This window comes from Orcinus orca, chromosome 2 (assembly GCF_937001465.1).
Source record: "Orcinus orca chromosome 2, mOrcOrc1.1, whole genome shotgun sequence".
Lineage (NCBI taxonomy): Eukaryota > Metazoa > Chordata > Mammalia > Artiodactyla > Delphinidae > Orcinus > Orcinus orca.
The window spans coordinates 190,042,208-190,069,580 of NC_064560.1; the positions used below are offsets into that span (position 1 = coordinate 190,042,208).

The 27,373-nt window shown below is 50.7% G+C and overlaps 2 protein-coding genes across 5 annotated transcripts in view; both read left to right on the forward strand.

The window, feature by feature from the left end:
- Nucleotides 1-27,373, forward strand: part of SLC24A4 (solute carrier family 24 member 4) — a 640,065-nt gene that overhangs the window by 241,380 nt on the left and 371,312 nt on the right. The gene's annotated exons all lie outside the window — the stretch shown is intronic.
- Nucleotides 1-27,373, forward strand: part of RIN3 (Ras and Rab interactor 3) — a 118,376-nt gene that overhangs the window by 54,818 nt on the left and 36,185 nt on the right. For all 4 annotated transcript variants that reach the window (XM_049706580.1, XM_049706579.1, XM_033419114.2 and 1 more), the window contains exon 4: nucleotides 25,756-25,828. In XM_049706580.1, the coding sequence (XP_049562537.1) occupies nucleotides 25,756-25,828 (73 nt within the window). The remainder of the gene's footprint in view (nucleotides 1-25,755; nucleotides 25,829-27,373) is intronic.

A 27,373-nucleotide genomic window follows, 5' to 3' on the forward strand; every position in this document is an offset into this window, starting at 1 on the left:
AATGGAAGGAGGGAGCGTTGCTTCAAGGGAAGGCTGACCAGGGCGGCTTCTTGGAGGAAAAGGGAGTTGGGCTGGACTGACGGAACGTCTGGAGTTCTGCTTCCCTCCTTTGTCCCTGTGCTTCTTTCTCCACCTCCCTGCCCCATCTCCAGGGTAATCTCTTCTAGGTCTGCCCAACCCAGCGACAACGTGGCTGCCCCAGGCTTCTGGAACTTGGTCAGGAAGCCTGCACAAGCTCTATCTACCCCATGCAACCAGGATGTCATGTCTGGCTATGTGTCTCATTTCTGATTAGGAGCCCAAGGAATAAACCAAGGTGTTCGGGATGGAGGAAGCTTCCTTCCCTGGTTTCCTGTCTTCCTCACATTTTCCATTTTTCATTTTTAAACCTTTAAAAATTTACGTTCAGCTTAGCTGAAAAGAGCAAACCAAACATCCTTTGTGAAACATAACTGTTCCAAATCACGATTCGTGTCCATTCACTGTGACTACACAGATGCCATAAGTTTGCATGTGTTTCATTTCGCTTTTTTAATTTTACTCCACTGCTCCCCAAACCTCAGACCCCTGAGATCTTCCCCCAGAGAAACCAGACAACAGCAAGAAATCAGCAGGTCGTGTGTTTCTTTGCCATGTTGCTTTGCTGCTTCAGCCTTTGTCCTACCTTTCTGTTCAGTACCTGCCTCCTGAACATGGTGTTTGAGCATGGACCATGGAAGCCACACAGCCTGTGTCGGATCCGAGCTCTGCCTTTTACCACCTGTGTGACCTTGGGCATCTTGCTTAACCTCTCCAGGCCTCTAAGATGGGGGTGATAACGGTGCCTGCCTCCCAGGGTGCTGGAAGGAGGAGTTAGTGTGTCTGAAGTGCTTAGGGTGGGTGGTACCCAGAGCACCACAGAGGGTCATAATTGTGTTGTTGTTCTTGCTGTTATAATTGAGCCTCCTGCAGGATTAAAGCAAAAGGAGGAGTGGAATAAGCCGACACACAGGGTTCCAAGGCTCTGGGTAAATCACAGCCCAGCATGTGGGGCCTGCCTTCTAGTCCCTCATGGGAGGAAGGAGCCACCAACTTCCTCAGTGCTCCCGTGGCCATGGTGGCCGCGGTGGGGGGATGGCCTGAGGAGGAAGTGGGCAAGGGAAAGGCCCAGAGCCTGGAACCGGGACCTTTTGCTGGGGTTCCCCACACAGAGCTGAGGCGAAGGAAGGAGACAAGGGGATCCCCCGAAGTGGCTGGTCAGCCTCATCTGTGACCCCACTCCGTTTGCTCTGAAAGGGAAAGACCCGCGTGGACCACCTCTGTGCTTCTGTGTGCTTGGGTCATCCTCTAGTTCCTTGGGAAGCGTTTCTTGGCAAAACTCTGAACCAGTCAGCTCAGGCTGGTTATGCTGTGGTGACAAACAGCCCTGCACTGCAGTGGGCTACACACACACAGCACTGCACACACAGTAATGTGAGTGTATTCCTCACTCACGTCACCTGTCAGCTGAAGATCTTCACAAAAACATTTCACTCTGCAATCGGGCTGAAAGAGCAGCACCCAGCTGGGGGCAGAGGGAAGGGAGAGAAATGGCAGAATGCCAGGACGGCAGCCGAAAGGGTTTACTCAGAGGTGGCAGGTGTCACTTCCCATCACATTTCATTGGCCAAGCAGGTCAGATGGCCAGGTCAGACTCCATGGGATGGAAAGTATGATCCTCCCGCCAGCATGTGACTAGCAGGGAGGGGTAGCGACTATTTTGAACAACTGTTACCATCTACTGCATCCCCAATCCCCTTCTGTGCTGCACCAAGGTGACAAGAAGGCTTTGCACCGTCTGGGTCACCACTTAGCTTCATCAGGGACCCTCAGAGGCCAGATGTGTGTCTGGCGCGTGGGGGCAGAGAACCAGCAGAAGAGACATTGGCTCAGGGGATATAGGAGACGAAGGAGCAGGACACGGGGTAGATGGAGGCTAGTCCCACCTCCAGGCTCAGCCCTGCCCCTTTATGGCTGAAATTAGCCACCTGGCTGGGGCACACTAGCTACTTTTTCATTAATCTGCACCCTTGAAGATGGTGGTAATGACACATTCATGGGATGGCATTTTCCTGCTGGCCGCCAAATAACAGAAAACCAGTTGGCCCCATCTGTAGAAGAGGAGCTGTGAGACAGCGGCGGATGGTGTGGTCTGGCCCCTACAGGAAGTGACTGCCTGGTACTTGGCCTGAGCCACTTGGCCGAGTTTCGGGGGGCAGCCCCACTTCACTCCCTGCCTGTTCCCTATGCTGGACTGACCCCTGGCTTTAGAAAGGCTGGCCTGTCGAACTCAGTTAGGATTTCTTCTTGCCTTGAGCAAATCTCCCACTCTTAGGGCTGAGGTTTTAGGCCAAGTAGTTGAATCGGATAGATACACTTGCACTTGGGAACGGAGCCCACCTCATGGGCACATGCGGTGAATGTTGTGTTGATTGGTGTCGATGATTATCACTGCTGGACTGGGGGGACCTTTTAAACCAAGGAGGGGAGAAATTCTAGATGAGTCCTCCTGGGCAGTAGAGATCTGTATGTACAGGAGGGCAGAGTGTCACCCAAATTGCCTTTGAGGTCCACACGGGAGATTTGCTTTCTGTGCTCTTGGGTTTGACCCTTTCACCAACTGACCCATTATCCTAGAATGAGATTGAACCTGTATTTGGACCAAAATGTATGAAGTCCATAAAAAGGTAAGGAATGATTATTATTAAAGTCAGCGTTGGTGTGGAGAAGGCAAGTTCTTGATATTTTATCAGGGAGCAAGTATTGCCTCGTGAGTGAGTCTTGTGCTCTTGTCAATGCAAACCTCTTTTGAGTGCATGAGCTTTGGAAAGGCTGACAGTTCTAGGTTTTTATTCTGTCCCTGTCACCTTCCAATATCAGGCAAGTTACTTAACGTCTCTGTGCTTCGGTTTCCTCATTTGCAAACTGGGAACATCTGCAACACAGCTTTTGGAGGATTGATGAGTGAACTCAGGTAGGGACGTGGGACAGTGTTGCCTGGCACAGAGGAAGCACTCAGCATCGTGCTGTTGTGACTTAGAATAAGAAATATATCCATGGTCTTCATTCCCTGGCACAGAGCTCCTAAGACCTTTGAAATTTCCTAAGTGACAAGAGCCATAACTGTGTCTTGAGATTCAAAACAAGCCCTTTCAACCACACCTGAGTTCATGTCCATGTGGTGACTTTTGGAAAGTGCCTAAGGATGGGGGCTGGTTGCCAGGGAGACCAACCCTACGATTGGAGCGTTGGAACTTTCGGTTCCACCCCCAACCTCTGGGAAGGGGAGAGGGGCTAGAGGTTGAGTCAATCACTGATGGCCAATGAATTGATCAGTCATGTCTGTGTAATGAAGCCTCTGTAAAAAACCCAAAAGGACTGGATTCAGAGAGCTTCCTGTCGGTGAACGCACGGAGACTGGGGAGACTTATGCGCTCAGAGAGCACGGAAGCTCTGCACCCCTTCCTGCGTACCTTGTCCTATGCATGCTTTCCATCTGGCTGTTCCTGAGTTATAACCTTTTATATAAACCACTGATCTTGTGAGTAAATGGGTTTCCTGAGTTCTGTGACTCACTGTAGCAAATTAATTGAACCCAAGTGGTTGGAACCTCCAGTCTGTAGCCGATTGGTCACAAGCACAGGTGACAACCTGGACTTGTGATTAGTGTCAGAAGTGGGGGGCGGAGCCGGAGGGGGGGAGTCTTGTGGGACTGAGCCCTTAACCCGTGGGATCTGACACTGTCTCCAGGTACATGGGGTCAGAATTGAGTTAAATTGTAGGACACCCAGCTGGTGTTGGAGAATTGCTTGGTGGTGTGGAAAAAACAGACATTGGGATTGCTGTCAGGATGGAAGTAGCTCTAACATCCTAGTGTTGTCTCCTGGACAAAATGAAGACGTTTATGGGGAAAAGCTATCACAGTGTCTGAGTGTAGTAAGCACTCAATAAATACTAGTTATAATTAGCTGTTGAGTAACAGGCAGCTCAGACCTCAAAACCATCACTTCCTTCAGCACCTTGCTTCTGCAGGACTCCTCTGAGAAGTTAATTCATTCTGCTTATCTCACATTGGTCATTACCCATGGAGGTTTTGGTTAAAAAAAAAAAAAAAAAAAACTAACCGCAGTTTGTATCTTTCTGTTTTCAGTAATTCCCTTTTCAGCCTCCAAAATTGGGGCTGGTCCAGGAAAAACTTACATCGCCAGCTAGTTTAACTCCCAGAACCTGATTGTAAAACTTTGGTGAATTTGTTTCTGTTTTTTTGAAAATAGATTTTGAATCATAGTGGTGCATATATTTTTTAGCCTTTCTTTTTCACTAAAACATTTTATTATGAGCTTTCCCTGTGTTATTAAACATTTCAAAGACTTTATATCCAATGAACTGCGTGCTGAATGACACTTACGAGGGCTCTGTAAGACATGGCCCCTGACATTGGCCCAGTGGTGAGACAGACACACATGCATTTAACCAGAAATGCAAGTCAGACAGTCCTAAGTGCTAGAATGTACGTGCGCGCTTTGAGGGTACCAGGAGTTTGTCCTGCTCTGAGACAATGGAACACGGTGGGGGGGAGGTTTTGACAGAGCTGGGAGGAGGATCTAGGACACATGCCCTTGGAGCAAGAGAAGAGGGAAATGGGTTGAGGGGGGAGGGGATGTCTCATCCCAGCACCAGGCCCTAGTGAGTGGCCTCAGCCTGTGTGTACAGTGACTGCCACCTTCAGGGCCTTTGCAGCTTCAGAAAACATGTCTAAGGGAAAACAGTCCAACTCAACTGTTGCAGAGAGCTGGGGGCCTCTGCACAGCTACCCCTCTTTTAAGGGTGACTACAGAGGGGTCAGGCACCTCCTGGGCTTCCTGTCGCAGGAAAGCTCTGCGTGTGGATTATTCATATTTGTGTCTGGAGCTCCCACCTTCCTTTCCAGCTGTTTCTGCCTCCTTCTGCCACCCTCCATGAATAGCTGCTTTCTGGAAGTTCTCTAGCCAAAAACAGATTTATACTGATGTGTGAAAGACTAACACCCCCGTAAAGTACTGCTCCCGGCCATGAGGGTGCGCATCGCAGTAGAAATAAAGTTATTGTACTGATGTTACAGGGGTGGAGCGCCAGGCCTCAGCCGGCAAAGAGTGGGAGTTAGTTTGTCCTGGCTGCCCTGAAATAGCAGAGCAGGGGGCACCTGCTCTAGTTAAGGTGCATCTGGCCTCCAGCATCCTCCCCACGCCCACCACCCACCCAGGCTGGCTGACTTCCCGAGGAGACTACTTAGGTTGACGGTGAAGTTTCATGATGCATCTCTTTTTTTTTTTTTTTTTTTTTTTTTTGCAGTACGCGGGCCTCTCACTGCTGTGGCCTCTCCCGCTGCGGAGCACAGGCTCCGGACGCGCAGGCTCAGCGGCCATGGCTCACGGGCCCAGCTGCTCCGCGGCATGTGGGATCTTCCCGGACCGGGGCACGAACCTGTGTCCCCTGCATCGGCAGGCGGACTCTCAACCACTGCGCCACCAGGGAAGCCCTCATGATGCGTCTCTTGCCTGATCTCACCTGTTCGGGGCAGTCTCTCCTAGGTTATCTCCACGTGGAGGCCCCCCCTTCCCAGAAGAGGAGCAATGCCTGCATCCCCATCTGGCACCACCTGCCCCCTTTCTCTTCTCCTTCTCTGCACTCGCCGTGTCACCCCACCTCTGTGCTGTTCTCAGGGGCTCGAAGCCCACTCCTCCGGGCCTGTCAGTTCTTCTCATTATTCTTTGTTGTCCATTTCATATTTTCATGTCTTACTTCCCTAGCTGGCTGAGAGGGTAGAGCTTGTGTCCGATACAATATCCGTGGTCCCCATAGCCTAGCAGAGGGCAGGGCCACCGCTCAGCTGGTTAATCACACCTCACACTTGTGCAGAGAGACGGCCTGGTCTGGAAAGACTGAGAGAGTGGGCTTTGAACCCAATGCACCCAAACTGATACCCACCCCTTTGCTTTCATCAGCTGTGAGGTCTTGGCAACATTGCTCAATCCTCTACCTCACTGAGCCTTGGGTTTTCTCATCCGTGAAATGGCTTCATAATTGTAGCGATGACTAACTGGAACTGCATACAGTAGGTGCTCATAAAAAGTTAATTGCCTCTTCCCCTTCTCTGACTGCCCACCTTCACCCTTGGCATAGGTCTTGGGGTCAGAAAACCTGGATTTGCATTTAGTTCTTCTGTTTAAGTAGCTCTGGGAACTCAAGCAAGGTGTTTGACTCCTGGGCCTCACTTTCATCAACCACAAATAGGGTTAAAAATGCCTCCAAGGGGCTTCCCTGGTGGCACAGTGGTTGAGAGTCCGCCTGCCAATACAGGGGACGTGGGTTCGTGCCCCGGTCTGGGAAGATCCCACGTGCCGCGGAGCGGCTGGGCCCGTGAGCCATGGCCGCTGAGCCTGCACATCCGGAGCTTGTGCTCCGCAACAGGAGAGGCCATAGCAGTGAGAGGCCCGCGTACCACAAAAAAAAAAAAAAAAAGATGCCTCCAAGGAAATTGTTATGAGGAATAGACAAGAAAACATATCTGTCAATTTGATTACTATGTGTCTTGGAATGTTCCTCCTTGGGTTTATCCTGCCTGGGACCCTCTGCGCTTCCCGGCTTGGGTGGCAGGGAAGTTTTCGACTATAATCTCTTCAAATATTTTCTCGGGTCCTTTCTCTCTCTCTTCTCCTTCTGGGACCCCTATGATGCGAATGTTGTTGTGTTAAATGTTGTCCCAGAGGTCTCTTGGGCTGTCTTCATTTCTTTTCATTCTTTTTTCTTTATTCTGTTGCGCAGCAGTGAATTCCACCATTCTGTCTTCCAGGTCACTTATCCGTTCTTCTGCCTCAGTTATTCTGCTATTGATTCCTTCTAGCATATTTCTCATTCAGTTACTGTATTGTTCATCCCTGTTTGTTTGTTCTTTAGTTCTTCTAGGTCTTTGTTAAACATTTCTTGCATCTTCTCCATCTTTGCCTCCATTGTTTTTCCGAGGTCCTGGATCATCTTCACTATCATTATTCTGAATTCTTTTTCTGGAAGGTTGCCTATCTCCACTTCATTCAGTTGTTTTTCTGGGGTTTTATCTTGTTCCTTCATCTGGTACGTAGCCCTCTGCCTTTTCATCTTGTCTGTCTTTCTGTGAATGTGGTTTTTGTTCCACAGGCTGCAGGATTGTAGTTCTTGCTTTTGCTATCTGCCCTCTGGTGGATGAGGCTATCTAAAAGGCTTGTGCAAGCTTCCTGATGGGAGGGACTGGGTGGTGGGTAGAGCTGGGTGTTGCTCTGGTGGGCAGAGCTCAGTAAAACTTCAGTCGTCTTGTCCACTGATGGGTGGGCCTTGTTGGTTGTTTGGCCTGAGGCAACCCAGCACTGGAACCTATAGGCGCTTTGTTGGGGCTCATGGTGTACTCTGGGAGGGCTCACGCCAAGGAGTACTTCCCAGGACTGCTGCTGCCAGTGTCCTTGTCCCCACGGTGAGCCACAGACACCCCCTGCCTCTGCAGGAGACCCTCCAACACTAGCAGATAGGTCTGGTTCAGTCTCCTTTGGGGTAACGGCTCCTTTCCCCTGGGTCCTGGTGCACACAAGACTTTGTGTGTGCCCTCCGAGAGTGGAGTGTCTGTTTCTCCCAGTCCTGTTGAAGTCCTGCAGTCAAATCCTGCTGCCCTTCAAAATCTGATTCTCTAGGAATTCCTCCTCCCGTTGCCGGACCCCCAAGTTGGGAAGCCTGACATGGGGCTCAGAACCTTCACTCCAGTGGGTGGACGTCTGTGGTATAATTGTTCTCTGGTTTGTGAATCACCCACCCAGTGGTTATGGGATTTAATTTTATTGTGATTGCACACACACACCCCATCTCACTGCAGCTTCTCCTTTGTCTTTGGATGTGGTGTATCTTTTTTGGTGATCTCCAGTGTCTTCCTGTCAATGGTTGTTCAGTAGTTAGTTGTGATTCTGGTGCTCTCGCAAGGAGTGAGCGCACATCTCTCTACTCTGCCATCTTGAACCCAGTCTCAAGAAAACATATTCAGACATATCTAAAACCTGGCAGAGATGCAAGAGTGAGCTGAATACTACTGCATCCATTCATTCACATGTATACATAGCTAGCATCCGTTGAGCCCTAAGCTCAGATAAGACCAAATGCTGCTCTTAAAAGGGTCACTTGGGTAGCTGAGTGGGTTGAGGCAAGAGTGGAAGAAACAAGGCCAAGTGCTTTCGCGAGTGCTTTGTAGTTCTCACGGCATTCCTGTGCAGAGTCTTGCTCTGGGAGGGGCGCCCCATATTCAGGACTCCTAGGGAGATGTTCCTGGGGGACTCAGCTTTGGGGTTTTTCCCAAAAGGGAAAGCTAACTGTCACCTCTGGGCACTTCTGAAGCACTTCCCAGATTTGCTTGGCTCTGGAAGCTCCCAGACAGCTTCACCACCAGGAACAGTGACAGCATCGTCGGTGTGCACGTGTGCAAAGCCATGGCAGGTGTCAATAAATAGGGTTCTAATCCGGCTCCCTCAGTAACTTGCTGTGTGACCTTTAGCAAGTCACTCAAAGTCTCTGGGCCTCCTGTGAAAAGGGACCCCTGACCTCACCAGGCAAGAGATGGATATAAAATGCCTTAGAAGGATGAAGCCCCACACAAAGAGAAGGCGCTGTTCTTGGTCTGCCTGGCCCCAGACATCCCAAGCGCTTGGATAGAAAGCCTCACCATAGTGGAGGAAAATACATGTTGTTCAGTGTCTCATGCAGCCCAGCTGGCCACTTGGGAAGCCACAGTATAATGCCTGTCCCACCAACGTCTCCTTCCTGCCCAAACTATTTAAGGAAGCAGTCAGAGGTGAGACCTTCTGGCAAGTTCTGTAGAAATGGACTGGTGACTTCAGTGTTTTCTGTGTGTCCGTCTCCCTGGATCTGTTAAGCAGCAGCGAATTTATTGGCAGTCCTGAGCCTGTTGCGTACATGCTGGGTGCTTATTGCTGTCTCAGCCTTGGTTTTCACAGCGGAAACTTTGAGGGAACTTCCCGTCTTGGGGATGTTCCTTTAATGTAGTCATTGTTCCCAGTCCAAGGTTGCCCTGGGCAACCCCCAGGTGAGATCCAGTTCCTCATTTCTAGGCCCTGCCCTTGAAATCTTAGAGCCCCCAGTTATTGGGGAAACTCCCTGTGTACCGGGCCCTGTACCAGACTCGCTGTGTATCAGGCACAAGGTGGGCATTCATGGAAGCTGTTCCTCTTGTCTTCACCATGGCCCTAGGAAGCAGGAGCTAGACCCCTATTTTGCAGCTGAGGGAATTGTGCCCAAGGATGGAACAGGGATTGAACCCGGGTCGTCGACTCCACGTTCAGAGCGGCTTCCTCTGGGCCAGGTTGTTTCTTGTCTTGCCTCTCGTGGTCCTCATGCTCGTGGTGCTCCAAGTCAGGGAGTGATGGGGGGTGCCCCTTGGGAGATCGAGCAGAACATCACCAAGTATATGTAAGGACTTTGGAATCGCCCTCAGAGTCTGAGGCCTCAGCTGAGATTATACCCAAGAGCTTTATGTTTATTGCACAGAAGAGAAAGCTGGAGAGAAAGGGGCAGACAGAGGCTGGACGGCTTCAATAAGGACAGCCATGGAGAAGAGTCAGTGGGGTCACCTGAGTTCCGGGCCTCTTAACAGTTCACCCTCTTGATGACCATCGCAGGTGGGTTTGTCTCTGAGCCGCGGTGTTGGTGGCGCACCAGAGCCCGATCATTCCAGCCCCTGAGACTGCTTCCCGGCTCTGCGCTTGAAATCAACATGGTGGACTATTTACATCATGGAAATTGGCAAGTGCTGTAAAATTGGGGCTTTCTCTCCCTGGAGAGCCGGTGGTTAAACATTACCAGCACACCACTGCTCAGTTTCCTCATCTATAAAATGGGGACAGCAGTGCCCACCTCATGGAACCATTGGGAGGGGATGTATGTGTGAGCATTTTGCAGACTAAAGCATGATGTGTGTGTAGATGTGATGTGTGTATTTATGTAGTTTGTTGTAATTCTTACACAAAAAGCTGTCTCTTTAAGAAGGGGTGGGGCTGTATCTTTGCAGAAACAGGAAATAAGTTGGAACCAGGGAGTGGTACAGCAGGTGTGGCATAGATTCCCCGAGGAATCGGGAGTCATGTGAGACTATAAACCGATCCTGGGATAACATTTGAGATCGTGAGGTCCTCTCTAGTGGAAGCCTGAGGGGCTCCTTTGTACTGGCTTCAGGGTTCCCGGGACCAAAGTCCTGTCAGTCACTGAGAAGACATGGTGGAGTCCACAGTTGTCTTTGTGGCAGTGGCAGTGGCTGTAGTTTTGAAAGAGCCGACACATAGGCAGCCCTGGATGTAAAGGCTGTTTGTCGCTTACTCGCTGGTTGAACCTGGGCAAGCTCCAGAGCCTTTCTGAGCTCGGTGTCCTCATCTGTGACATAGGGGCTTGGGGAGACCCGTGGAGAGGGGCTTGTGGGTCTTGGCATCCCCGGACTGTCTTTTGAATTTGTGTTGGTTCCGCTCTCTCCTGGGGCTCCCTCAGAACTCCGTTTTCACAACACTGTCTTAGGATTCCAGGTGGACCCCTGGTCTGCAGAATGTGGCTCAGGGGTTGGTACAGGAAGCTCCCTCTGTGCAGCCCGACCTAGAATGTTCTCCCTGTGCCTCTTCCTCTACTGAGTTATGACGTGGAATATTTATTGAGAACTTTGCTGGGTACAGTGAGAGATTCTAAGGAAGTGGGATGCTGAGAGCAGCCATTCCCTGAGCCCTTTATATGAATTAACTCATTTAATCTGTGTATCAGCTCTAGGATACAGACACTATCATGAGGCAGATTATAAATAGCTGTGCTTTTTTCGACACTCCTCCCATCAAGAGGTGGGGGGCTATGGCTCCTCTCCTTGAATCTGAGTCAGGCTGGGACTGCTTTGGGCAATAGAATAAGGCCAAAGTGACACTATGCCAGTTCCATGTGCAGCTTTTTAGAGAACTGGCAGCTTCTGCTTGGACTCTGGGAGCCCTGAGTTGCCATGTAAGAAGTCTGATGACTCTGAGGCCACCATACTGGAGAGGCCCAGAGATATATGGACAGGGAGAGAGGCCCAAGGAGGCCTACTGAGTCTAGCCTTCCAGCTATGCTTGCCAAGGCACGGGCATGATTAAAGGCTTCCTGGACCCTCTGGACCAGACCAGTCCCCCGCTGAGTATCAGCAAGTGACCTAGTCAGTGCTAGGAGCAGCAGAAGAGTCTTCCAGCAGAGCCCTGCCCAAATTCCTGACCCAGGAAATCATGAGCTACAATAAGATGGTGGTTGCTTTATGCCACTAAATTTTGCAAGTAGTTTATTGCACAGCAGTAGATACCAGAACAAGTACTGTCCTATTTTACAGATGAGGAGACTGAGGAAAAGAGAAGCTAAGTGGCTTGCTCATGGTCACACGCTAGTAAGTGGCGGGGCCAGGATTTAAACCCCAGCAGCCTGGCTCCCCAGCACGTTCTTGGCACTGTGTCATACTACTTGCTCTTAACTTGAAAACATGGCTGTGCTCTCAGGGAAACTTCTATCTCCTTTGGGTGCAAGGATCACACACACTACATAATTAGAGAATCGCGTGAGACATTTCACTTAATTCTTTTACTCAATTTAAGAACACTAGACCCTAGGGATACAGAGGTGATGACATTAAGAAAATGTTAGGATTTTACTGCCCTCAGAGGAAGGACCCCACCCCACCCCAACGCTGGAAGAGGGTGAGTGAGACCCCAGGGGGCCACCTCTGGGGAGTGAGGACATGTGAGCTGTGTCTTGAAGGATGAATGGAACTGTCCCGTTTGGATGAGGGAGGAAGAACATGTGAAGTGGTGGGACGGGATGTGCAAGGACTTGGAGTTTCAGGATGTTGGGGTCCGTCCAAGGGACGTGGTGTCAGCTGGAGTGTAAGGTGTGCGGAGGGAGGGACAGGCAGAGAATGGGACCACTGGCCAGAGCTGATCACAGTGGGGCGTGCACCCAGGTCTTGCCGCTCAGCCTTTATCTAAATGGCCACAGAGAATGGGGCCAGGCTGGGGGCGGTGGGGAGGAGATCTGACGCTCCTTTTAAACAGAAGTCCCGTGCCACTGGGGGCAGCATGGAGGCTGGAATGCAGGGGAGACCCCCGGGGGCGGACACCAGAGGGGACTCGGCAACGATTTAGGGGCAGCATGTGGGGCGTGGAGAGGAGGGGCCCCGGCCAGAGATATCCAGGAGGAAGACTGACAGCCCAGCTGGCAGAACTGGTTGAGGAGGGAAGAGGATCCTATGTGTGGGGAACCTGTGGCAGCGTCACCCCAGATCCAGGGGAAGGGTGGTTGGAGGGGGTGACAGCAGGGAACACGGGAAGCCACCATGCCAGCGAGAAAGAAACCCTCCACCATCACCCCGGTGCCTGGAGCAGCGCCTGGCACATAGTAGGTGCTCAGTAAATATTTGATGAATGCAAATTGAATAAACCCCTGGGTCCAGGCCTCTGGACGGAGGGCAGAGCCCGGGGTAGAGATCTGAGAGTCTCCAGGGGTGAGATGCTAAGCCTGCATTGTCCCTCTGTGGTGGTCATGTCCTGTGGGTTCAAGAGGCCCGTTTCCACCTCTGTGCTTAGAGATAAGTCCACTCTTCTTACTGGGCGGTAAAAGTGCCATGTGGTAGTTAAAGGGGAACTTGAATTAGATGACGGGCTAGAGAAACCTAAGACTCTGAATCTAATTGCCGGAGGACTTTGAGCCCTGACCCCCAGTAGGTCACGGGAACATCCCTGTGCCCACAGAGATGCTTCTTGCGGCGGCAGCAGTCGTGTCCCTTTCCCTGTCCAGGGGCATTTATGATGATTCAGGAGAGCTCCCAGCCCTGTGCCTGCCGGGGATTTGGGGAATGGGGGCGGTCTCCTGCATTCAGAGCCAGTGAGGAAATAGAGGGTCAGAACACCAGCCTTCCTACTGATGGACTGATTTGAAGGAAGCAGTTTGACCTACAGCTGAATTCAAGTGCCCTAGCATCACGCCCCTCATGGAATTTGTTCCCTGAAACCGCAGGCCTCCCCCTGGCAAGAGCCAAGCCTGCCCCGGGGCGCTTACACCAGGGCAGGTGAGAAGATAGCTGCCTCCTGAGGCCAGCTGGCTGGGTCTTTACCAGCAGGTGTTTCAGTAGCATCTCAAAGCAAGTGAAATGTCGGTTGACTTGAGACTGGTCCCTTGTTCTTGACTCCACACTCAGTGGCTCTGCGCTGCTGGGGAAGCGGACTGGAATGTGATTCCTGTGAGGCTGAGGTCGTGGATTCTGAGTCCTAGCGGACACTCCGGTCTGGCATTCAGTTCCGTTCCAGCGCTGATGTCGGGCACCCACCACGTGCGGGCAGCTCTAGGTGTCGGCATCCACAGGGCCCCTGGGTTCCTGCCGGTTGTCCTAGGAGCACAAGCTGGTTCTCCCTCTGGTGCTGGGTTTCTGAAACTCAGCACTCGACATTTGAAGCTGGATCATTCTTTGCTGTGAGGGGCTGGCCTGTGAACTATAGTATGTTTAGCAGCATCCCGGGCCTCTGCCCACTAGATGTCTGTAGTACCAACCCCTCCCCATCCCCCCCAACAACCTAAGATGTGTCCATGCACTGCCACATGTGCCCTGGGGGGTAGATTTGCTCCTGGTCAAGCACAGCCGACTAGTTCGGCAACCATGAGCCACGTGAGACTACTGAACACTACAGATGTGGTGAGTCTGAATTGAGATGAGCTATACCAGATTTTGAACACTTCGTATGAAAAAAAGAACGTGATGTGTCTCAGTAATTTTTTTATATTTACGGTTTGTTGAAATGATACTATTTTGAATATGTTGCGTTAAATAGAATATATTATTAAGGTGAATTTTACTATTTACTTGTTTCTGTTTACTCACATGGCTATGAGCAAATTTTAAATTGCACACGTGACTCGAATCATATTTCTACTGGACAACAGGGTCTAGACAGCCAGCGGCCCGGTGTGCTGGATGAGGTCACGGGCTGCAGAGTCAGGCTCGCTGCAGGTCACATCCTGGTACCACTTCCCAGCTCTGTGACCTTTGGTGAGCCACTTAACCTCTCTGGGTCTCACAGCTCTCATAAGTGGCAGTCACGTTCTTCTAGACCACAGATAAAAGTTCCGAAACTCTGAGGTGGGATGAACTTTATAAGCTCCTGAAGTTGAAGCTGGGTTGTTTTCTGGGTGGGGTAGTTTCTCGATGGGTCCTCCCGTGGCCCTCGGGGCTGTTCTTGCGATCAGGGTGGTGCCCTGGGCCACCTCCCTTTCCTCCTGTCCTTTCTGCTCCCAGAGAGAGCCATGTTTGTTCATGATGGGTACAATCAAAGATGCCTCCCCGCCCCTACAGTCTGAGCAGAGGAGCTGGCTGATTGCTTTCTCAGCCTTGCAGCTCGTTCCTTGTGGGTAATTCAAGCCCTGGGATGGCGGGCGTCTGCTCAGCATCTCTCCTCCACCCCTCCCTGTTCCTTCCCCCCAAACACCTCCCTGTTGCTTACTCTTTATTTAGTCTTCCCCACCATTTGGCAATTCGCACATCTGTCCAATGTCTCCCCTTCTGTTTCGGCATCTGAACCTATAAATAGTTCCCAGGCAAAGTCCCATCTGCATTGTGACCATTCATCCTGTATTCCTTTTCCCAGACCGAAATCCTCATGTACACGGTTGCTAAATACGGAAGTGCACCATCCAATGAGAGGAATCTCTTATTACAGCTTGGACAGTGTGGTGGCAGTGGCTGCAGATGTGGCTGCCAATGTGGACTCAGAGATAATGCTTTCAATAATGGCAAGACCGGTTAAACACAGGGGGTGATCCAGGCGAGGCCCTGGATCTGGGAAAGAAGAAAGGGCTGGCCCTTGCTTTCTGGGATCTTCATTCTGGGCCAGAGTCAGGCCTGTGAACACATCATGATGCGGTGTAGTCATGCTCTACGTTGGAGCGTGTGTCCAGCGCTGGGGCCAGAGGGAAGGGAGCATAGTTCTGTGCAGGAAGCCCTCTCCGAGGGTAACACGGGGCCTGCCTGGTGACTGAGGAGGTGTGTGACCCATGGGAAGGTGTCTCTGTTAGCTGATAGGTGAGGGAGTCACACTGAGTGCATTTGGGTGTGAAGCACCGGGATGCCCTCCCTCTGCCCCACGCCACCTCTGCTGAACAAAAGGTGCCTAGTGCTCCAGGCTCCCAGGCTGGTGGTACCTGCTCATGGCTGGCTGTGCCCTCGGGCCAGTTACTTCAACTCTCTGAGCCTCAGTTTCCTTGCTTACGAGGATAATGGAGTTGCCATGATGATTAGAAATACAGAGGCTAGAACACAGTAGGCACTTGGTAAATGGTAGATGATATTATTATGGTTGTTGTTAAAACTTTGAAAACGATAACCCTCTGTTAGTAATCAAGAGGCTCAAATCTGAACAAAGCCCACACTGCGAAGTTGGAAGAAGGGGGCAGAACAACGGTAGTCCAGGCTCAGAATCTAGATTCCAGAGAGCAACAGAATCGAACTGCAGAAAACACCCAGGCCAATCCTCTTTCACTGGTGATGCTCACCTTCCCTGGACTCAGTTTCCCCATCTGTTCAGTGAGGGAGTTTGAACCAGAGCTGGCTCTAAGGGCCCTTTCATTCTGACTTTCAATAGTTCCCCATCCACTGGGAGGCATAGGTGAGTGTGCTTGGGTCTAGTCGGGACAAATTTGGGGTGTGGTAGAGAACTCAGTAAAAAGACATTGCTTCCTTTTACATCCTAAAATTGTTAAGATGAAATCAAGAGGAGATTGCACCTTATGCCGAGAACAATCAGCATAGATGGCCATGACTCATACCCAGGGCTGCCATGGACAGTTGCCCAGCTTGTGCACTGCTCAAAACTTCCGGGTAGGATTAAATCCGGCTGACGTTCTGCTCGTCAGGTTGTGCAGTTTTGTGCAGGGCTAAGCCACCTCTTTGCTCCCTTGCCAAACGCTGTAATGGGGCACTGGGAGCATGTGGAAGTGGCCCCCTGCTTGGGCCCCTGGCCATGGCTGCTAGATCCTCCCGTGTTCCTTTCCCATTGGCCTCTAGTCAAAGGTACACAGGGCAAAGGTACACAGGGCAAAGTTGCCGTGCCCCAACTCTGAACAGAAGGCCCTGCAGCAAGTCCTGCCCCCAGGGGCCCATGGCTGATGGGGGAGACTGAGGGCTAAGGAGGGATAATGTACACTGAGAGGCTTCAGGGCTGGTGGGGCTGTGCGGGATTTACAGAGGACAGGCTGGTAAATAGACAGGGAAGGGACTCCAGGGCCAGCCAGTGAACCAGGGGCTAAGATGCCCACCCTGGACCAACAGTAAGAGCCAGGGACAGAGAAAGGGAACTGCTTTCAGCACATTTGCAGATCATCATCCTCTCCCAGGTCCCTGAGCTCTAACTCGCCCCCCTGCCCTCCACTCCCCACCCCAGACCTTCCAGACCTCTGTGTCATCTTTGGCGGAGGGGCTGCTATTCCTCCCTCAGGGCCTGCCTGTGGGGTACCACTCAGCCTCTGCACAGCCAGCGGCAGGGCCCGGGAGGGCCTCAGTTACTCGTATCCTCACTTGGCCGTTAGAGAAGTCAAATCTCAGAGACTTGAAGGGTTTGGTCTCCAGGCTTGTGGGGGATGGAACCAGGAGCCCCTGCCCAGTCGGTACCGTCTAGGTTTGGGCTTTGCCTGGAACGGGAACAGGAGTTTGCCCCGCTCCGAGCTCCAGTCGTTGTATGGCTGGGCAGCAAGTCAGCTCTAAGAGCACAGGAGATCTGCTGCCTGGCGCTGGCCTGTTTGTTCTCACTTCTCCTGGCAACTCTCCTTCTGCTAGAGCCAGAGCTTCCGGAAGCCCTAGTCCAGCAGCACCCTTCCTTCTGGAGGGGGTAGAGCCATTCTCCCATTTCACAGGTGACCCAGCTGCACTGCAGCAGCATCTTGAAGTAAGTGGTACCAGAGCTGGGCCTGGAGTCACGGGGTCCCCTGGACTCCAGAGAAATTGCCACTCTCTCCACTTCCACCCCTGGGAACGGGGCAAGTAGTTTTCATCTGTCACAGAAAATTGGGCCTGATGATAGCAGCAAACAGTCCTTTTCCTCCTCAGCCACAAACTGTCCAAGTGGTGGCTCCCTTGGCAACCGTGGTGTTGCCGTGCAGCGGTGGGTCCCACGAGCCAGAAGGCACCTGTGACCTTCCAAGTGGGGAAGGAGCTGAGGGGGCATGGGAGGGACACCTGGAAGAATGGGCCTGGCCTCACCTGTCCGGCCCGCAGGTGACCCCCCAGTCCTGCTCCAGGTGTGAACCACTCCCCAGCCTCTGGTCACATTGGCTTTCTATCCCCAGGCTCTGCACTCCTGGCCTTTTCTGTCAGGGACCCAGCTTGGTGACCTAGGGCCCCTTTTAGGAAGTGGGATCAGAATCCACTAGCATCTGTCTTCCAGCCCATTCAGGGTGATCCGTTTTAGAGAAGGTTGGCTCGACAGCGTCACATAAGGCTCTGGAGTGAGGCCACTTCCTGGGCCCAGACTTCCCCCAGCCAGATGTGACGGCCTTTTCTGAGAGGCCCGAGACCCGATCTCTTCTGCCAACACCGGCCCTTCCTGTGTCCCTCTGGGGACACTGTCCTTCCGGGGCAGTTCTCATCCATCTGGGAATGTGTCCATTCCATAAACGCACAGACCTTGCTGAGTACAGGGTTTTTTCTTAGATAAAAATCAATGAACATCTCTCCCACCCTCACCCAACCAAATTTTCAATCATAAAAGAGGATGAGCGGGTTGTTTAGAATCTCTGCCCCTCAGGAAGGAGTTTCAGCTAGGTCCAGTGGCCAAAACCACCAGCCAGTTCCCTGTCACCCTGCTCACCGTGAGCCTTCCTCTCGATTTCTAAATCCATTTCCCCTTATTTCTACAGATATGAGCACATAAATATTTGTCAATGGTTGAATACATAGGGTCCTAGCTAAAGAGTAACTCTGACCCAGCCCTTCCAATGAGGGTCATACCTGGAGATTTATGTATAATTCCTGTTGTCAACCGAACTGTGTTTGAACAGAGATCTCTTAGGTTAACAAGGGCATCTGCCAACAAGGAAGACGGTTTGCGTTTCTTGAGGAATCTGTACATTCCACAATTTTAATAACTGTTGGCAAGGCATGTTTTCATTCGCGTTTTCGTGTGACCATCTTTTCCTCATCAAAGCCCAGGGTCAGCTTAGGTGAACAGATGCTCATCCTTCACTTGTTAGTAAAGACAAATCAGACCCTAAAGAAGGCACATGCCAATAGCCATTCTCTGCTTAAAATGAACATGACGTAGAATGTCTCACTTGTCGATTTCACTCACCTCAGTCACTAGGAATGTGTGGTAATTAAGCCAGGCTTGGCTAAACTTTACCTTTGGACCAACTATGAAGAAAATGTCTGCAGAGGGACTTAATAGTGCCAGTAAGGTTGCACAGGGAACTTTGGTCTAGATAAGGATAATAACTGGTTAAAGACCCCTCATACATTAATTATAACAATAGATACTGCCAAATGCAAAGAAGAGTTGACTGTTCATTAAAGCAGGCTGGAAATATCCCTACTGAATCATTTATGCAGCACCAGTTGAGTGCTTACTATTTCGCAAACTTGGACAGTATTCACTTTTTTCATTCTTTTTTTTTTTAATTTTTATTTATTTATTTGGTTGCGTTGGGTCTTAGTTGCGACAGGCAGGCTGCTTAGTTGTGGCAGGCGGGCTCCTTAGTTGTGGCTCACTGGCTTCTTAGTTGCAGCATGTGAACTCTTAGTTGCAGCATGCATGTGGGATCTAGTTCCCAGACCAGGGATTGAACCTGGGACCCCTGCATTGGGAACGCAGAGTCTTAACCACTGTGCCAACAGGGAAGTCCCATTTTTTTCATTCTTAACATAAAATTTGAAAGACCCTGTTCACAGATGAAAAGACAAGCTATAGTTGGGAGAAAATATTTGCAAATCACACATCTGACAAAGGCTTTGTAACTATAACATAAAGAACTCTCAGGGCTTCCCTGGTGGTGCAGTGGTTGAGAATCTGCCTGCTCATGCAGGGGACACGGGTTCGAGCCCTGGTCTGGGAGGATCCCGCATGCCGCGGAGCAACTAGGCCCGTGAGCCACAACTACTGAGCCTCCGCGTCTGGAACCTGTGCTCCACAACAAGAGAGGCCGCGATAGTGAGAGGCCCGTGCACCGCGATGAAGAGTGGCCCCCGCTTGCCACAACTAGAGAAAGCCCTCGCACAGAAACGAAGACCCAACACAGCAAAAATAAGTTAATTAATTAATAAACTCCTACCCCCAACATCGTCTTTAAAAAAAAAAAAAGAACTCTCAAAATTAAAAGCAAGCAACCCAAATAAAAATGAGCAAAGGATCTGAATAGACATTTTTCCAAAGTATATATACAAATAGCCAATAAGCACATGAAAATGTACTTGACATCACTAATCCTTAGGGAAATGGAAATCAAAACCACAAGTAGATACCACTTCACACCCACTAGGATGACTCGAATCAATAAGACAGACAAAGTACTGGCAAAGGTGTGGAGAAAGTGGAACCTCATCCATTGCTAGTGGGAATGTAAAATGGTGCAGTTGCTTTGAAAAACAGTCCCGCAGTTTCTTAAACATGTAGAGTTACTGTAGGACCCAGCAATTCTACTTCTAGGAATATATCCAAGAGAAATGAAAACATATGTCCATATAAAAATTTGTACACAGATGTTCAATGCAGTATTTTTTGTAGTAGCCAAAGAGTGGAAACAACCCAGATATCCATCAGTGATGAAGGATAAACAAAATGTGGTGTATCCGTCTAACAGAATATTATTCATCCATAAAGAGGAATGCAGTGCTGACCCCTGCTGCAACGCGGACATGGACAAACGTGGATGAACATTTAGCATGATGCTAAATGAAAGAAGCCAGACCCACAGGGCCACATACTGTATGATTCTATGTATATGAAAAGTCCAGAACAGGCAAATCCACAGAGACAGAAAGTAGATTAGTGGTTTCCAGAAGCGAGGAGGAGGGAGAGATGGAAAGTGACTGCTAATGGGTACAGGGTTTGTTTTGGGGGCTAATGAAAGTGTTCTAAAATTGGTTGTGATGATGGTTGTACAACTCTGTGAAGATACTAAGATCATCATGCACTTTAAATTGGTGAATTGTATGGTGTGTGAATGATATCTAATTAAACGGTTTTTAAAAATTCAACATTAAAAGAAACTGTCCAATTAGAAAATAGGAAAAGACATGAATAGACACTTGAGCAAAGAGGATGTACACACGGAAGGGCATGCAACATCTTCTTGAAATGCAAATTAGAGAAATGCAAATGAAAACCGCAATGAGATATCACTCTACACCTAGTGGAATGGCCACAATAAAAAATAGTGACAACACCCAGCTGGCGAGGATGGGAAGAAATTGAATCACTCCTTCATCGCTGATGGGTCGTAAAATGGTACAGCCACTCGGGAGGGCAGTTTGGCCCTTCCTTTGAAAATGAAGGGGAGACTTACCATGTGACCCAGCAGCTGCACTCTTGGGCATATACCCCAGAGAAAGGAAAATATATTTTCATGCAGAAGCATGTACATAAGTGTTCCACGGCAGCTTTGTGCATAATAACTAAAACCCGGAAATTCCCAGATGTCCTTCAGTGGATGAATGACCAAGGAAGCTGTGGTACATCCAGACCATAGGTTACTACTCGGCACTAAAAAGGAACGGGATATCGATTCACTCAGTAACTTGGATGACCCTCGAGGAAATTATGCAGAGTGGGAAAAGCCCATCCCAAAGAATATGTACTGCATGACTCCATTTACGACATTCAATAATGTCATCACAGAGATGGAGCAATTTGCTAAAAGCGCCATGCCTGGTGTGGGAGGTACCATGGAGAACAAAAGATACATACACAGTCCCTGCCTTGGCAGTTCATTTGTATTATTGAGTGATAAAATGGAATTTCTTAAAACAAAGCATCTTCTAACGGCTTTCGGTTCTTCATGGATAGCTGACGTTGAGATTGTAAATGCTAGAAGCCAGGCCGGCGTGTGTAGACCCGGCGTCTCCACCTTGTCCCGATTCAGCCTTGATGGTGAGTCATGAGGTGAAAAGTTTCCTTTTCTCTAGGCAGGGACAGGGCCCCAATGTTGTCACCTGTTGTCACCTTGGGACTTAGCAGGTGTGTCTGGTCATTCTCTCTCCTCACTCTTTGAAAGCGGGATGGTTTAGACAGGGTCTGGTGTATTCCCACCGCGGTTTCTGCTGAGGAGGCTGGAAGCCGTATACAGTGGAGGAGTTGCTGCTCAAGGATGCAAAGGTGAGCAGAGGGGAGCCGGCATCTTCGTTGGGAGGACCCAGCCGGCAGTGGCTGACACGGGGAGCTTGTCAGCTGTGCCCGCAGTGCTGGGAGGGGCACCGAAGCAGCATGAGTGAGAGGACTCTGGAAACCCATCGGCTTCTGAGAACAATTTACGGAGAGATTTAGGAAATTCAAGAAAAATTTAGAGAATTTACATATATGCTCATTATAAAAATCCCAGAAAAACAGTAATACAGGAAGTGAAATTCAGTCCACTCTGTATGTGTGCATTTTCTTTTTTTTCAATAATGGCTTTATTGACATGTTTTTATTCCATGTATTCAGTATCATACAATTCACCCATTTAAAGTGTACGATTCAGTGGCTTTTGGTATATTCAGTTGTCTAGCCCTCACCAAGGTCAATGTGAGAACATTTTCAGCACCTCAGAAAAGAAGCCCCGTGTTGCACAGTGTGAATGTACTTAATGCCACTGAACTGTACACTTAAAAATGGTTTAAATGCTAAACTTTGTTTTTCATAGTTTAGCACAATAAAAAAAAAAGAAACTCCATCCCCTGTCCCCTGTCCCCTTTCTCCTTAGATAGGATGTACTTTCTATCTCTGGACATTTGGTTCACTCTTGATTCTGACACCAGGAGCCCTGGTCAGCCCAGCTGTCCTTCTCAGAGCCTTCCCTGCGTGCCGGGCGCAGGGCTGGACACAGTGTCGGTGATGGGCAAAGTGAGACCCGTTCCTGTTCTCAGTCTCACCGTCTGAGAAGCCTCGGCGCACGTCACAATGTGACCACATGTACCCTGCTTCCTGAGCCAAGCATGTGTGATTAGGACAGTACCTCCTGCGTGTGGCTTTCCTGTGGGAGAGGTCAGGGTACCAGCAAGGCTTTGAGGCAGAAAGTGGACCTGGAGCTGATCCCTCAAGGCAGGGAAGGGGGAAGCTGGATCCTCCGTGCACGGGGAGACAGCACGAGCAAAGGCCCGGAGGCCAGCAATCCCAAGTCGAGGTTGGCAGGGTTGGCTCCTGCTGGAGACCAGGGAGAATCTGTTCAAGGCACTCTCCTGGCTTCTGGTGACAGCCAGCAATCCTTGGCCTGTAGCTGTATTCCAGTGTCTGCCTCCATTCACATGGTCTTTTCCTCTCTGTGTCTGTGTCCCAGGTCTTTACCTGTCTTCTTCTTTTTTTTTTTAATTAATTAATTTATTATTTATTTTTGGCTGTGTTGGGTATTTGTTGCTGCACACAGGCTTTCTCTAGTTGCGGTGAGCAGGGGCTACTCTTCATTGCAGTGCACGGGCCTCTCATTGTGGTGGCTTCTCTTGTTGGGGAGCACAGCCTCTAGGCTTCAGTAGCTGTGACTCGCGGGTTTCAGTAGTTGTGGCGCACGGGCTTAGTTGCTCCGCGGCATGTGGGATCTTCCCGGACCAGGGCTCGAACCCATGTCCCCTGTGCCACTAGGGGAGTCCTACCTGTCTTCTTATAAGGACACCAATCATTGGATTTAGGGCCCACCCCATGTATTCTGACCTTGTGTTAACTTGATTCCGCCCGACAAGACACTCTTACCAAATAAGGTCACATTTATAGGTACCTGGGGTTAGGATTGAAAAGTATTTTTGGGGGGACACAGTTCAACCCAAAACATGTGGGTACTTTACTATCCTTGTTATACAGCTGAAGAAACCGAGGCGCAGGGAGGATAAGCAATAATGTGCTGGAGACACGTTCACACTCAGGCTGTTTGGCCTGGGCGCCTGCATACAACCACCAGGCCAGTGCAGGACACAGGGCGGTCCTGGAAGCTGAGCTCTACCACCACCCACCGGAACAAAGGATTGTCTAACTCTTACCGGTTTGCATTCACCTCTGCTGCAGGACAGTGTGAGGCTGCCTGTCGGGACTCCCTCAAGTCCCAGGTGTCCCGTTGGGCCCCTGCAGGGAGGACCCTGATCTACGCAGTGGGAGGTCTGAGACTCTAACCAGACGCCCCTGGGGGCCTCTACTCCTCTGGGGTCTCCCTCCCAGACAGACTTTTAGCAGACATTTATTATCTCCCAAACCGCATGCCACACGCTGTGCTGGGCACTGAGGGAGACTCACATGTGGGCAAAGCCCTGGCCCTGGCATACAGGGGCTCCCCCGGGTGTGTCCTCGGTGTGCAGAGATGCTATTCCCACGAGCAGGACGGGAAGGTACGAGCAGGGGGCTGGGGCAGAAGAGACCTGGTTACAAAGAAACAGACATGAGCCTTGACCATTGCTTGTGCTTTGACAAATCTACAGTTTTCACTGTAAAAATGTGATTGGGTCGCTAGAAGTTTGCTTGGCCCCAGCTACAAAAATGAATGAGCCCTGGTCCCTGCATCCGAGGAGCGGACCAGAGTGGGGTAAACTAAGTCTAAAGGAGCTGCAGGCTTTATAGAAAGTGCCAGGGGCACAGCAGAGGGAGGGACTGACTATCTTAAGGGTTTAATCTGTGTCTGCAGAGGTCAGACCATGTCTCAATGATGAAGAAAACCTGCTACTTGTTGAGCAGGCCCGGCATAGGAGGCTAGGCTGTTTGCGTGCATCATCACTAATCCCCCCTTGAAGGATTCTTGAGAAAGGTCTTTACATTCCCATTTTGCAGTTGGAGCAATATCTCCCAACTACAGGAGATCTTTTGGCCAGTTTGTGCTGCTTCCTGTGGAGAGAGTGGGCGATGCACTAATGTGCCACTAGGTGGCGCCATGGGCTGCCTCATGGCCGTTAACTCATAGAGGGTGGTAATTCCATGCACTGATGTTTCGCAGACTTGTCCTTTATGGGCATCTTCCCGGTACCTCCGAGTACTGTAATCTATCTAATATTTTTCTTTAAACTCCCTTTTAAATTTTTATATCTATCCTAATGGGATACCATGGTCTCTTTGCCATAAATGATGAATGTAATCTTTTAAAAAATCATGTTAACTGTGTAGAACAGTGCAATAGTATTAGAAGGAAGGAATGTATTAAAATAAAGCTATTAGAACAAAACGTGTCGGTTCATGTGTCCCCTGTGACCATCTCGCAGATCACCAATGCAGCGGAAAGCTGTCCTAGGCTTTGAAAATAGGACAGCAGGCTGCTGTCACCTAGATGCACGAGTGTTTAGGGTTGGAAGGGCTCCTTCCCTTTGCAGGTGGAGGATCTGAGGTGCTGAGAGGGGAAGGGGTGTACCCAGCATCACACTGCTGATCCCAGGATTGGAGCCAGGCCTGGAACCTGGGTCCTGCCTTCCGCCTCTGCCCCATGGACGCTAGAAGAACCTCAGGAAATTGGAACTGAAGTGTGATGCACACATATTTCCTGGCCCCTCTGAGGCCCAAGAAAGGACACTGTGGGGTCCCACGTGCAGGGAGCATCACCTGTTGGGCATGTGGAACCCGGGGACGAGAGTCGGGAGGTGAGCGATGCACAGATGCTGAGATTCCTGAGGCGCAGCTCACTCAGGTGCTCTGGGCCCCTTGCCCTGGGGCTCTGCAGCAGTGCACGGTGTAGTGCCACGCTTTCCTCTGGGCCGTCCACCCCAGCTTCGGGCACTGCCTGCCATACCCCGGCGCCCTGCCCCTCCGAGCAGCCGTGTCCACCCTGGGGTGGGCTCTTTGGCAAATGCTTTGACCCCTCTTCCTTGTCAAAGCTGGAAAGTATTGGGGTCACCCTCACTCTTGGATTACATGTGTAATCAAACCAAGTGGGGTTCTAACAGGCCCTGGGGTTCTTGGGTAAAAGGCCAGTGGCCCCAGTCCAGCACCCCTGGACCAGTGAACCTCCTGGAGGCCACAGCAGAACAGGGAACCTGTCCTCCTGCTGGCCCCTCACAGCCCTCAGAATTGTCAAGTGGAGATGACCTTGAAAGTTTAATTCAAGACTGTTTTTTGACCACGCTGTGCAGCTTGCGGGATCTTAGTTCCCAGACTTAGTTCTCTGGATTGAACCTGCGCCCTCAGCAGTGAAAGCACCGAGTCCTGACCGCCAGACCGCCAGGGAATTCCCTCAAGACATTTTCAAATTCTGCTTTTACAATCTAGAGCCTTCTGTGTTATTTTGCTCAAAATGAGGAATGTGTGTTAGGTAAGGTAACACCATCTGCTGTAATAGAAAGGCCCCTGAAATCTCAGTGGATTAACACCACAGAAGTTCATTTCTCACCTCCCTGTGGTCCAGTGGGCAGCGGATGCACATGCGGCCGCAGCGGGCTGGGTGCCGCAGCAGGTGCTGTGACCTACCGTGAGCACAGGGCAGACACGCCCTCCAGGGACCTTCCTCCCCTTTGACAGGGACACTCATGCAAGGCCTGTCCTCTCTCCTCAGTGTTGTACCTGGAAGGCTCGGTTCTTGTGTTTGAGGACATCTTCAGACTGATCGCATTCTACTGTGTCAGTAGGTGAGTAGCCCAGGCCCCCAGGAGGGCATCTGATGGCAATAGATGTCCGTGCGACCTTGGGTGGGGACAGGGTTGTCACAGAGAAGCCCCCAGAGGGAAGTGTGCCGCCCACAGGGTGCAGAGAGAGGGGACAGTCCCCTGGCTTCACCCTGGTAACTGTGAAGGGGGGTGCTGGCTCTGCTGCTTGCTTGGACCGGCCAGTAAAGTCCCCTCCCTCACCACCACCTGCCCCCTGCGCTCACTGCCCGTCATAGCAGCTTCCTGTATTCCGGCTTCCAGGACAGCTTGGAGTCCTGTGTGGACCTGACCCGCCCCGTTGGAGGAGTTATAGAAGGAACTTCCTGGGGGAACAGCAGGAAGGGCTGATACCCTCCCTCCGTGGGAGAGGGCTTGTGATTGTGAAGCAGCTGCTGGGTGGAGAGGGTGTCTGGTAACCACCCTCAGAGCTGCTCTATTTATTCAGGACCAGTGGCAGGTCAACATGAATTGAAAAATACATTTTGGTGCCAAAACCCAATGGCTTAAGCTACAGGGACTTAAGCAGAGCTGGGCAAGATGTCTTGGGGTCCAGGGCCCCAGGCTCACCTCCCCCTGCTTCAAAGAGACCATTCATGTTGCCTCTGGTGAAAGCCTCACTCAACCCAGAACACCACCACCCCCATCTACCAGGACCCTCCTGGACCCCGTGGGCAGAACAGGTGACGCTGATAATACGCTGCTGCCTGTTGAGGGCCCTCCAGGTACCCAGCATGGCGCTAGAGTTCTATATCCATTCTCTTTTTAAATCTTGCAAACAATTCCACCCGGTAAGTGCTCTTCTTAGTCCCATTTTACAGATGAGGAAGCTGAGACTGAGAGAACTTGCTCAAGGTCGCGTAGCTGGTAAATGGCAGCGTGGGGATTCAAAGTAGATAGAGCTCCAGGGTCCATGATCTTTTCTACAGCCGCCCCACTGTGTGCACTCCACGATGATTCCTGTGACCTGGCATGTCCTTCTAGGCCCACGAAGCAAAGCATCTGCGGCTCCCTGACCCTTTGCAAGTTACGACACGTCAAGCTTTCAGAGTCAGGCCCTCTCCTATTCTGAGAAGTTCTACCTCAGTACAAGGCACTAGTCTAGTGTTAGGCCCATGCTGGGTGCTTCGAGTGAGCGAGTGAGTGAATGAATGATGACATCATTGCAGAGCCCAGAATTTGAGCTAATCTTAATCTCTCAACTACGTCTTTGGTCAAATGGGAACGATAATACCCAAGCTATAGAGGCTGGAGGAAGAAGTAAGATAAAGGGACAGACAGTCTGCATTATAACAAGCCTCTCTGCAAACCAGGGTTTGGCAGCCGCTTCTAAGAAAATGATAGTAACAGCTTAGCTGGGGGTCTCCTAGGGGCACACTTGGAAAGGAGGATCCATGTGCAGGGGGCGCTAAAGGACCTGCCCCCAAGGAGGAAGCGACAAGGGAGTGGGGAGCAGGACAGAGACCGGAGAGAAACCCAGCAAGGGTCCATTGCAGGGGCCGTCCCAGCCTCAGCCAGGTCCCTCCAGCA